Source organism: Myotis nattereri (genome assembly GCF_964212035.1).
Source record: "Myotis nattereri genome assembly, chromosome: 3".
NCBI classification, from domain to species: domain Eukaryota; kingdom Metazoa; phylum Chordata; class Mammalia; order Chiroptera; family Vespertilionidae; genus Myotis; species Myotis nattereri.
The window spans coordinates 171,396,828-171,409,921 of NC_138077.1; the positions used below are offsets into that span (position 1 = coordinate 171,396,828).

The 13,094-nt window shown below is 41.3% G+C and overlaps 1 protein-coding gene and 1 pseudogene across 2 annotated transcripts in view; both read right to left on the bottom strand.

Moving 5' to 3' along the window:
• Window positions 1–540: 540 nt before the first annotated feature.
• Window positions 541–3,698, bottom strand: LOC308515533 (RNA ligase 1-like; annotated as a pseudogene). Its single transcript has 2 exons — window positions 3,391–3,698; window positions 541–1,246 (listed from the first exon to the last, which is right to left on the bottom strand). The product of its transcript is annotated as an RNA ligase 1-like (transcript).
• A 316-nt stretch (window positions 3,699–4,014) lies between these two features.
• Window positions 4,015–13,094, bottom strand: part of EFCAB7 (EF-hand calcium binding domain 7) — a gene marked incomplete at its 5' end in the record, with an annotated part of 60,397 nt that continues 51,317 nt past the window's right edge. Inside the window, 3 exons of the mRNA XM_081087928.1 lie at window positions 4,015–4,211; window positions 5,142–5,249; window positions 12,485–12,694. Of these exons, the coding sequence (XP_080944054.1) occupies window positions 4,137–4,211; window positions 5,142–5,249; window positions 12,485–12,694 (393 nt within the window). The 3' untranslated portion in view covers window positions 4,015–4,136. The remainder of the gene's footprint in view (window positions 4,212–5,141; window positions 5,250–12,484; window positions 12,695–13,094) is intronic.

A 13,094-nucleotide genomic window follows, 5' to 3' on the forward strand; every position in this document is an offset into this window, starting at 1 on the left:
GACTATCAAGTAGGCAATGAGCTTTAGTGAACTTCTGTACATTCATAATGTTTTAAGTTTTTAAATATGAGAATAACAATTTTAACATTTAAAATTGAGGTTTTATATTCTTACCTATTTATATATGTGTCATGGTTCTTACATTTTATATGTATTTATAACTTGTATGTGTGTGTGTGTGTGTGTGTACAATATTGTTAAATGTCAAGCAAGATTAAATTAAACTCAGCTTAAAGTATTTAATTTTGAAAGTAAATGATCCAAAATTGTTGGTTTCATTGTTGTCTTTAAATTACTACTCAGTTATAGTGGACAGAATCCAACCCTTTGTACAAGCTGGGGAGCTTACTATTACTTACATTTTTAAATCCAGAGGTTAAAATTCATTTGCTGATTCTAAATAAGACTTTGACTAGATATTTCCAACTGGAAAATTCATTTCTTCAAATGTTAGAAGACTTATTTCTCCATTAGACACTGAACAATAAATAGGAACCTTGAGATATTTTCACCTTTTACACATGGCAGAATATTCAAGATTCAAATATAACAACAATAAAGCTGGTTTTTAATTACATTTCCAGTCCATTCATGGAGTTTGAGCCTACTAAATTTCTGATGATCTATTTTTGAAAAATGATTAAATAGACAGTATCAAAAGCATAGTCATGTTTGTTCAAGTTCATGTTAATAAATAACCGGTTTTGAATTCATGTAAGTATCTGGAATTGGCCAGCATAAACCAAGATGATGGCGATGGACCTTGATTAAACAGCCATCATTGCAATGCCATACTATTCCTTAAATTTTACCCTCTCTGCAACCTTCAAACCAGGACAACAGATCACTGTGCTTCAGGGGAGGTAGATTTCTTATTTGAAATGCTCCATGTGGTATAAGAAGTTGTAACAGATGCGTCTTGCTTCCTAACCCATACGGGTTTCCATTAATATTTGTTCCTATTAGCTCCAGCGTCTGTTCTAAGAGGTCTGATAGTGGCACTGCAGTAATTTCCAAAAGACCAGAATCATCAGGATGAAGCTTCAGTACCAGGGCTATTTCAAATTCATAATTAACTACAAAGGAATGCCAGCAATACTGCTTGTTGTTTTTCTCCACTGGTACCCACCCAGGAATGTGTCCCTTTTCATCAGGCATCGGATTTCCATTTAATTGTTCAATTTCCTTCGCTGGTATCCAGCACTCTGGAACAGGTTTGAAGTCCTCCTCAACATTCCAAAAAATTCTTTTGAGGGGGGAACCAAGATGGCGGCATAAGGTATAAACCTGTGCGTACTGCCTCCCACAACAACACTGAAATTACAACTATAAGACAAAACAGCTATCATCCAGAACCATGGGAAAGCTGGCCAAGTGGAAGTTCTACAACTAGAAGGAAAGAAAGAAGCACATTGAGACTGCAGAGGCGCCAAGAACAGAGGTACGAAGGCGCGCGCGAGGTGGGCTGCACCTGGATGCGCGGTTTTTTTCAATCGGAAGGGGAGACAAGCTCTCGAACGCACTGAGCTCGTTTAAGGCGAGATTCTGAGGTCCCAGACTCCTACGGGGAGAAACTGGACTGTCTTGCAGCAGGTCGGAAAGCGAGGGTGGCTTTCTCGCAGAGCTGCTCGCAGGGACCATTGTTGCCCTGGGGGTGCGGGACTCAGGAACGCAGAGACGCAGAGTCGGAGTCGCGGAGATACGAGGAGTTGCAGAGTCGAGGACGACAACCATTGCTGTTTGCTCCGCCCTGGTGATTCTCTGAGACCCTGCCCCACTCAATTTACATCCCCGCCCAAGCTGTGCCAGTGGCGCAAGGAACCACCTGCGTTTTTGCAGCCTATCCCAAAAAACTACAGCTGTGTCAGAGAGCTCCAAAACTTCCAAATTCCAAACAAAGAGGAGAAATCTGTTGATATTGCTGTAGCTCCTGCTGGGTGGACCCACACAGTGGTTGACTTGGAGATCCAGGAACCAGGGTACCCCTGGTCAGATACCAGATTTCAACTCCTCACATCCATAAGGGACACATTCAAGAAACAGACTCAGTGAGCACCAAAGCCCCACTGAAGCAAGTCCTGCTCCATAAGGGTGACTCCAGCACAGAAGTTCTTCCACTATAGACACAACGGGTCCACGCAGTCAGCCAAAAATGTGGAGACAAAGAAACATGTCACAAATGAAAGAAATGGAGGAAAGCAAACTAATGGAGGACACAGAGTTCAAAACCACAGTTATAAGGTTACTCAAGAATCTTCTACGAACCTCTGAGGAACTTAGTGAGACCTCCAAGGAACTTAGTGAGACTTTCAAGTATCTTAATGAGAATGCCAAAGAAATGGAAAAGGACCAGTCAGAAATTAAACATACACTGACTGAAATTAAAAATAAAATACAGAGATTCAACAGCAGACTAGAGGACCCCAAGAATCAAGTCAAAGATTTGAAATGTGAAGAAGCAAAAAACATTCATCTGGAAAAGCAAAACGAAAAATGAATCCAAAAATATGAAGATAGTGTAAGGAGCCTCTGAGACAACTTCAAACGTACCAACATCTGAATTATCAGGGTGCCAGAGAAGAGAGAGAATAAGATACTGAAAGCATATTAGAAGAAATTATGACAGAAAACTTCCCCTACCTGATGAAAGAAATAGATTTACAAGTCCAGGAAGCGAAGAGAACCCCAAACAAGAAGAATCCAAAGAGGACCACACCAAGACACATCATAATTAAAATGCCAAGGGCTAAAGACAAAGAAAGAATCTTAAAAGCAGCAAGAGAAAAACAGTTAGTTACCTACAAGGGAGTACCCATACGACTGTCAGCTGATTGATCAACAGAAACCATGCAGGCCAGAAAGGAGTGGCAAGAAATATTCAAAGTGATGAATAGCAAGAACCTACAACCAAGATTACTTTACCCAGCAAAGCTATCATTCAGAATTGAAAGTCAGATAAAGAGCTTCACAGACAAGAAAAAGCTTAAGGAGTTCACCACCACCAAACCAGGAATATATGAAATGCTAAAGGATATTCTTTAAGAAGAGGAACAAGAAGAAAAAGGTAAAGATAAAAATTATGAACAACAAAGTGACAACAAATAAATACCTATCAACTAGTGAACCTAAACATTAAGTCAGAATAAACTGGTGAATATAATAGAAGCAGGGGCATAGAAAGGCAGTGGACTGACAATTCATGGGGGGAACGGTTGAAGTGGGGGGGGGCAGGAAGAGATTGGACAAAAATCTTACACCTATGGATGAGGACAATGGCAGGGGGTAAGGGCATGGGGTGGGATGGGAACCAGGTGGAGGGGAGATATGGGGGGGAAAAAGAGGGACATCTGTAATAATCTGAACAATAAAGATTTATTAATTTAAAAAAATTCTTTTGAGTTTTGTTTTGAATGTGGAAAATTTTTAAATCTTTTTTCAGCTAGTTTGTTAGGTTTTCTATCTAATCGAGCCCACAGATATGGCTGACCTTTGTAGGTAGTAACGTAACAACATGTTCCATCCACTTTTTCTGTTGGAATTGCACTATATATATCTGCATCTAATAATGCCTTGTGACTTACAGTTTCAGTTGCCAAAACTTTAAATGTCTGATGCTGCCTTTTGGTGGAGGACTCCTCTTTCACCTCGGTCACAAACACGCAGGGCATTTTCCGCTGCACGGAGCCCAGGCGCCTCATGGTGGGCACAACTGCGCAATGTGAGTGGAAAGCGTGCCTCGGCTCAGCGACGGGTTCCTGCAGGCAGAGGAGGCAGCAATCGTGCTCACGCCACACATTCCTCACGCCCAGCGGCTGCGGCCATGACCACCTATACTGAGCGTCCAACTATTACTTTTTAAAAGCTCACCTATAATTTTAGTTTTATTTACTATTCATATATAAAATGTGCCCAGATTTACCATTAAATAAAGCCACACATTTAAAAGTTATTTATATTTTAATAATAAAGTATATAATATAGGAGGAAATGTAAATACATACAAATTAGATTATTTATGTATATTAGTGAAATTGAATAGCATTTAGTTGATCAACAGATACCATACTAAACCTGAAATAATTCTTCTTTGTCTGATAGTCTTGTGTAGAATTATTTCCTAGAAATGGTATTTAAGATTAAGATATAAGGGAATATACACAATTATATATCCATTCTTGTCGTTCATCCAGAGGCATTACATGTTGACAAACCTGCGTATAAAAATAGAGAGCATTTACTTTCCTTTTACATATTGATGTTTTGCGCTAATTTTTCAATAGGACATTTCTAGACTCTATGTAAAAAATATCCCTGTACTTATAAAATTCTATAATATTTATCTTTAGCAGGGACTTGCAGTCCATAATCTGATGTCTAACAGAATAAGACAGACTAAATTCTACTTGAAGAGAACTGGTGTTTGTGAAGGTATATAAAGAAGGATGGTGGAAAGGGGAGTAAATATCCTTTCCTCATTACCTACAACATTTTATAAAATCCTCACTGGGATAACTGAAAAAAATCTCCTTTATCCTGTTCTAGAATGTTCTAGGATTTCACAGAGAGTATGGAGAAAGAAAGGGTAAGAATAGAAAGATTTTCCCTGTCTCCCTTCTTTAGACTAGTTTCAGCATCTACTGATCTGTCCCTGCCTTTGAACTCCTGGCTAAATCAGAAACCCAGAGCTCTGCTAACACTGGAACCCAGCTGTTCCTGATTTGACTTAGCTGGTTACCTAAAACTCAGAAGCATTTTCTCCTTCAGGTTACCTTGGAAAATCTAAATAATATACATAAAAGTATTGTGGATTATCAAAATTCCTAATACTATTAATACTGCTTTGTGTTTGTATATGATGTTCAAAAGTGCTTTCATGTACATCATTTTATCTTTATGTTAACTTTATGAAGTACCTGGAGCTGGTGATATATTAATTTTACACTTAAATAGACTGGAACAGAAAGGGTAAGTGATTAGAACCAAGTCTCCTATCTCCTAATATAAGATGATACTAATACAAATACCAAACTTAAAATAACTCTCCACTTCATTTTATATATACATTTATTCATAGCATTATAGCAAAAAAAAATTTTCCAATTGACAAAACAGAAAGCTTTAGTTAGAAAACAATGCATTACCATTGCAGATTTGGGTGCCACTTCTACTGCAAATATGTTGAGTCCTCTGTTGTTTATGCAGTTTTTACTTAGTTCATTGTTGATGTGAATAATCACTTTATTATCTGACTATAAAAAAGATTTGATAAGTTGTTAGTTCTGTCTTTAATAAAGCAGATAAAGAAAACGGTAATTATAAGGCATTGTGTAAGTCTTGTGATAGAGGTATTCATAGGGTTCTACGGACACATGGAAGACATTATAGAAATACAGAAACATTAGCTGAGACTGGGGTATCAAGGAAGACCTTATGGAAGAAATGATACTTGAGATAATAGATGATGGCCTCTAGGATGGATAGGAAGAAGAAACAGCAGAAAGGAGCTGAGAAGTGAGAGAAATTCAAGTCAAAGTATTCCCCTGCTATAGAACTGCAATCACTCCCTAATGGCTACCGAGGGGTAGTGTAACAGACAACTCAGATTCACTTCTCAGTCCCTCTGCTACTTACCTGTGTGGCCTTTTGTAAATTAACATCCCTGTGCTTCAGTTTCCTTGTGTGTAAAATGGGGATAGTATTCACCCCATTGAGTTGTTGTGAAAAGTAACTGTTAATATATGTTAAGTGCCTCATACACTGTGAACTCTAAACTATTATGACTTCATTTTAGTGAAGGAAGTTTAATTTTCCTTGAGGGAAAAGGATGTAGAGGGTTGAGAAATGATAAGTTATAGCAGAGCAGAGGAAGTGGGGTAAGGTAGTGACTCCCTTCTACCCTTGTAATCCCAATAAAACATAGAGGGCAGAAAGGAAAACATGATGGATTTTCAGAATCACCTTCCAAGGCTTTATGACCCATTTGAAGATTGCAATTTACTAGCTGGGGACTCTAGCTTATTTAATCAAATCCAAATGCCTTCACCTCTTTTTCAAGGTAACATACGGAGTGGGGCAAAAGTAGGGTTACCATTGTTTGTATGGAAAATAATAAAATAATCCTATCTAATAATAGACAAACATGGTAACTAACCGTACCTCTGACACACTTCCCATTGGCTAATCAGGGCGATATGCAAATTAACTGCCAACCAAGATGGCAGCCCTGAAGGGGATGTGGCCAGCCTGAAAAGAGCCCTCAGCCCCTCACCCAGGCTGGCCAGGCACCCCAGCAGAGACCTCCCACTCTGAAGGGGGTGTGGCCAGCTTGCAAACAGCCCTCAGCCCCTCACCCAGGCTAACCATGCCCCCCAGCGGGGACCCTCACCCCATGGGGGTGTGGCCAGCCTGCAAACCACCACAGGTCCCTCGCCCAGGCCGCCCCATGCCCCAAGGGAACCCTCACCCTGATCCGGGACACCCTTTAGGGCAAACCAGCCATCCCCACCCGTGCACCAGGCCTCTATCTATACTAATAAAAGGGTAATACGCTAATTAGACTGGGAGACCTTTCAGGAGACCTTTCGGACGTTCTTCTGGACAAAGCCATGGTGGCAGGGCCGAGGTAGAGGCGGTTAGAGGCCAAGAGAGGAGGGCAGTTGTGGGTGATCAGGCTGGTGGGGGGCGGGACATTGGGGGTAAGCAGACCGGCAGGGGGGCCAGTTGGGGGCAAGCAGACCATCAGTGGGGGTCAGTTGGAGGTTATCAGGATACCGGGGGGGGGGCAGTTTGGAGTGAGCAGGCCAGCAGGGGGGCAGTTGGGGGCAAGCAGGCCAGTGGGGAGGGGAGGTGGGGGCGAGCAGGCCAGCAGGGGGGGCAGTTGGGGGTATCAGGCTGGTGGGGGGGCATTTGGGGGCCAGCAGGCTGGCAGCGGGGGGCAGTTGGGGGCAATCAGGCAGGCAGGCATGCAGGTGAGTGGTTAGGAACCAGCAGTCCCAGATTGCGAGAGGGATGTCCGACTGCTGGTTTAGGCCCAATCCCTGTAAACCGGCAATAGAACATCCTTTGAGGGGTCCCAGATTGGAGAGGGTGCAGGCCAGGCTGAGGAACACGTCCTCCCCCGTGAACGAATTTCATGCACTGGGCCACTAGTTAATAAATAATAATACAAAAAATAAACTGTGTTTTGCATACTCACAACTGTAACCTACCTTTGTCCTACCCCATATAATCTGGATCCATTCTATCAATGTATTTATCTTCCGAATACTCTTCCAAATAAAGATCTCTGTTTCTGCAAAGCAGATAGTCTCACGCTTTCCGCAACACTTTATATTAACCCTTTCTCACATTTCTCCTTACACTGTTTCCCCTGCGTCTAAAGACTGCCTCTCTGCAAATCTAAATCCTAGTTATCTTTTAAATCCCACACCACCTGCTCAAATCCCACATCACAGTCCCCTTTTCTCCTCATCACAAATCCTTCCCAACTTCTATAGTCCAAACATCAATTATAAGAGATAAAAATACAGTAGACTATTGCACATAGCATTAGTACAGCATTACTTAACACTTAATTATTCTCAGATCTCTTTTAAGAGTATTAATTTTGTCTTTTCAACTAGACCATAAAATCCTGGAAAGCTGAGACCGTTTTACACTTTCTAGTGGCCCTTACTTGACTAGGAGAGTTGGTTACATAATGTATACTACTCACATTGACTCAATACTCAGTCAAATCTTAAACCCTTTAAGAAATTTATGGCAGAAATAAAAATAATGAAAATATCACCCAGGAACTAAAAAAAATAAACCAACAGTTCTAAGAAAAAAAAAAAAGAAGAAAAGAAAACCCAGCCATATTGAGCAAGGGTTTATGAAAATTTATAATTTCTAGAAAACTGTGTCTTTGACTTTAAGAATGTATGCATATTTTCTCTTGACCTGCAATATCAATATTAGCAGGGAAGATGGCCAAAGCTAGAAATAACTGGTGTGATAAAAATAGGTTATGGACAGTGGAATATTCTTAATTTGGTAAAATGATAGTCTATAGGATTTCTGATATTGCAATGTTTGTGTAAAGAGTTAAGCAAAAGTCTTTGTCTGTATTGCTTCAAAACACGATATCTATTATTTAAAATAGTTGTGTTTGAGTGAAGACTTTTATTAACAAACTAATTATTTTATAGCCAAATAAAGCTCTATCTGTATAAATCTCCAAACATTTGCTTTAATAATATTTTAAGAGAAAAACAATTATCTCAAGCCTTTACACTATTTTTCAAGAACCTCCACTCCAATAGAATGTTCTTTTCTACATCCTCAGAAGATGCCAGGATTCTCCTCTCTTTGCATGCTGTTTCCCAGCCCTTTCCTTCCCCCACTCCCCCTCCCTCAATATTTTATAGTTTAACCTGGCCCACACTGTTCACCCAGCCCAGGGAATTCCATGAGACCCAGTCCCGCCTAATCTGTGGGCCCACCCAAACTGTTTCCAGTGGCTTTTCCATGCAAACAGCCTGTCTTGACTCATGCTTTAAACTCTCCAAAAACCTCTCAAAGAAGCAGCATCTGGCCTTGGGGTGACACAAACCTCTTGCTAAGTGGCCCCAGGTCTGGCACTTGTAGCAACCGGCCTTGGTTGGCAGCTTGACCTCTCATGACCACCTCCAAACTCAGCACAAGTAGCAATCATCTTCACACCACTTTGTAGCTCATGCCTGATGGCCCCGGGCAGCACACAGGTGGCGGTAGACCTTGGCCTGCACTTCCCAGGAGGCCCCAGAACCACCTCCACAAGAGGAAATACTCAAGAGGAAAATTCAGTGGGTATCAGAACCCTGCAGAAGTAAGTCCTGCTCTGTGGGTTGGGCCCCTGCAGAGAAGATACTTCACTCTGGTTCCAACCAGTCCTTGCAGCCAGTCAAGGGTAAATCCCTCCAATTGATGGACCAACAGCAATCAAAGCTCAACTACAACAGGAGGGTAGACCCAGGGGGCACACTTGGAGTGCCCAGCTCTGGTGATCAGGGAGGGAAGCTGTGCCCTAGATACTACTGAATACCTACTACATAAAGTCATTTTACCAAGCCTGAGAGACATACCAGCTCTATCTAATATGTAGAAGCCAACATAGGGAGGCTGCTAAAATGTGGAGACAAAGAAACATGCCCCAAATAAAATAACAGAACAAAACTCTAGAAAAAGAACTAAACAAAACAGACAAGGAACCTACCAGCTGCAGAATGCAAAACACTGGTTATAAGAATTCTCAATGAACTTAGGAGAAGAGTAGATGAACTAGTGAGAACATCAACAAAGAGATAGGAAACATAAAAATGGAACTAGATAACATAAAAAAGGAACCAGTCAGAAATGAATAATACATTAACTGAAATGAAGAATACATTACAGGGGATCAACAGTGGAGTACATAAAGCAGAGGATCAAGTCAGAGATTTGGAAGATAAGAAAGCAGAAAACACCCAATCAGAACAGAAACAAAGAATCCAAAAATAATGAGGATAGTATAAGGAGCCTCTGGGACAACTTCAAGCATACCAACATTCACATCATGAGGTACCAGAAGGAGAACAGAGAGAGCAAGGAATTGAAAACCTATGTGAAAAAATAATGACAAAAAACATCCCTTGCCTGGTGAAGGAAATAGACATATAAGTCCAGAAAACACAGAGTCTCAAAGAAGAAGAACCCAAAGAGGCCCACACCAATACACATGAATTAAAATGCAAAAAGTAAAAGACAAAGAGAGAATCTTAAAAGCAGCAAGAGAAAGGCAGTTAGTTGCCCACAAGGGAGCTCCTATAAGACTGTCAGCTAATTTCTCAACACAAACTTTGCAGGCCCAAAGGGATTGGTAAGAAATATTCAGTGATGAAAAGCAAGGACCTACAACCATAATTACTCTACCCAGCAAAACTATCATTCAGAATGGAAGAACAGATAAAAAGCTTCCCAGACAAGAAAAAGCTAAAGGAGTTCAGCTTCACTAAACCAGTATTACAAGAAATGTTAAAAGGTCTTCTTTAAGGTTGGAGCAGGGGTTAGGGGAATAGATGAAAAAGGTGAAGGAATTGAGAAATACAAATAGATAGTTACAAACAGTCATGGGGATGTAAAGTATAGCATATGAAATATAGTCAATAATATTGCAATAACTATGTATGGTATCAGATGGGTACCAGATTTATCTGGGTGAAAACTTAATAAGTGATATGGTGACTAGTTATTGGTTGTACACCTGAAACTAATGTAGTATTGTAGGTCAACTGTAATTGAAAAATTGAAAAATATTTAAAGTAAAAAAATATACATTAATAATAAAATGCTCAAAATTATTTAAAGTTAAAAAATATTAATAACAAAATTTTGAGTACATATGTAAAATGTACATGTATTTTAATTTATATACACATACTATTATTCTAATCTATTATTGATATTGTAAAACATACATAAAAAATACCACATGATCTCACTCATTTATGGATAATAAACACCATTATAAACTGATGAACAAAAATAGATACAGAGGCAGAGCAGCATCGAACAGATTGTCAAACTACAGCGGGAAGGCCGGGGAGGGTTTGGGGGTGGGGGGGGGGGGGGAGTAAGAGAACAACCAAAGGACTTGTATGCATGCATATAAGCATAACCAATGGACACAAGCCACTGAGGGGTAGGGGAGGCTGAGGGAATGTCAAGGGAGGAGGGGGGAAGGAGACATATGTAATACTTTTGTAATACTTCAAGCAATAAAAATAAATAAATTAATTAAATAAATAAATAAATAAAAAGACCAAAAAAAAGGAAACAAAACTTTATTCAGAGGCCTCCCCCGCCCCCCCCCCCCCCCCCGCCAAAAAAGTCAATTGAAAAGGTTGACATCAAGATGAATTGAAAAGAAAACTGCTTCTGCTTTGTCCTTGCATCCATAATACAGGTAATACTTCCAAACCAAATACACTGTTTATGTATAAGATAGATTATCTGGCTTCAAGAAGCTTGCTGAATATATTTTCCAACTTTCTGTAGTTGTTGCTATTAGTGGAGCTGACTGAATGTACAAAGTCATTTACTCTGGGTTTTGCATGGAAACAAGGTCACTGTCTCCATTACTTTGCTAAAATAACATTTTTGCTGTGATAGATGGACAAAACACCATGCTTAATTTTCCTTTTAAAATTCAGACAGATCCTCTGATCTCTGTCAGTCAGTTTTCTCATTTTGTAGTCTGTGTGATGCCTTAATAAAAGAGAGCTTTTATTTAAATACTAGAGGCCTGGTGCACGAAATTCATACATGGGTAGGGTTTCTAGGCCTGGCTGACAATCAGGGCCAATCGGGGCCTTCTGGCTGCCGGCCAGGGCCTCCCTTCCCCAGCTGCTGGCCGCTGGCCAGGGCCTTCCTTCATTCGGCACCGCCCCCTGGTGGTCAGCGCACGTCATAGAGAGCAATCGGTCTCCTAGTCGAACTCCTGTGGGGACAATTTGCATGATAATTTATATATAAACTAGAGGCCCAGGGCGATAAATTGCGTGGGACCCAGACTCGCTCCGGCGCGCCATCGTGGGAGGAACCCCAGACTCCCTCCGGAGCATCCACCGGCGGGACCCTAGACCTGCTGAGCCCGCCAGCGGTACCCCAAACCAGCCGCGCGTGCCGGCGGGACCCCAGACTCCACCGCTGCCACCGCCATTGTGGGCCTCACGAGTTCATTTGTGCCTGACTGGTCCCCATTCCTCTCTCCCCAGTGTTGAGTGTCTGAGTCGTTGGCTGCTCTGAACTGTTTGGCTCTTTCCCTTAGTAACAGCTTTTACCTTCTGCTTCAATTCGTCTCCCAGCTCACACCCTTCCCCCACATGCCGCCTCCCCCCGCCGCCAGCTGCACGCGCCCCCGACCCTCCCCCCGCGGCAGAAGCACCTCTGCTAGTCACCTGGGGACCTGCGCCATGCTCCCTGCCCCTGCCCACCTGGCACCCATCCCCCATGCCCTCTTTGCCCTGCAGCCCAGCCCGCCAACCACCTGCCTTGCTGCGATAGGAGCCTGTGGGCCGCGGGATCAAGAGGTGATCCATGCATCTCCTGGTGACCAGTCTTTGGTCGTTATGGCGTTATGGCCACAGGCTTTTTATAGATATAGAAGCCTAATATGCAAGTTGTCCCTGCAGGAATTCGACCAGGAGACCGGGAGTTTGACCGCTCGCTATGACATGTGCTGACTAGCAGGGGGCGGTGCAGAGTGAAGGAAGGCCCTGGCCAGCAGCTGGAAGGCCCCAATTGGCCCTGATCACTGGCCAGGCCTAGGGACCCTACCCATGCACGAATTTCATACACCAGGCCTCTAGTTATAAATATTATTAATGTAATGGGACATTTAATTACTGTGTAAAAATAAATTAAGAAAGAAGATGGAAAATATTAGTAAACACTGCAGTCATGAGAACCATTTCATAACTGATACCTTGTTTTCAATAACAGAAGTTATCCAGGTGTCACGCTTATGAGTATGTACAATAATATTTTCATAACCATCCATTACTTTGGCATCGCCTTTGTCAAGGACAGATTTGCAAATGGCCTTCTCAAGTTGCCCACTGCATGGCTCCATATGGACAGCTTTAATTCTTGGCTTGCATTTGTCTGCATAGATATCGATGACAAATGGGCATGCCTGATATAAAAGAAAAAGCAAACCTTATTTTAGCCTTCTGACAGAATTTAAATAAATTTATTATTAATATGTTTATCATATGATTTAAGAAGATACACTACACTTCCTAGCTTGTCCTTCTGATACGCTTTTAGAAGAAAAGTTTAGTACTTTAAATTTAGTGATAAAAAAACATAAAATTCTGATTTTGGGTTAGCATATTAATGGATAATATTCACAGAAAAGGAAAGAAAACTATAACCTCTAGCAAATCAGTAACACTTCCTTGAACCATTGTACCATGCTTCCATTTGTTTTAAAGCTAACTCGTGTAATATTACTTATTTAATACCCTTTTCTAACTTTAAGGGCATAGAAATAACTCATCAAAGGGCTCTAAAGGAATTATGTTTACAAATGA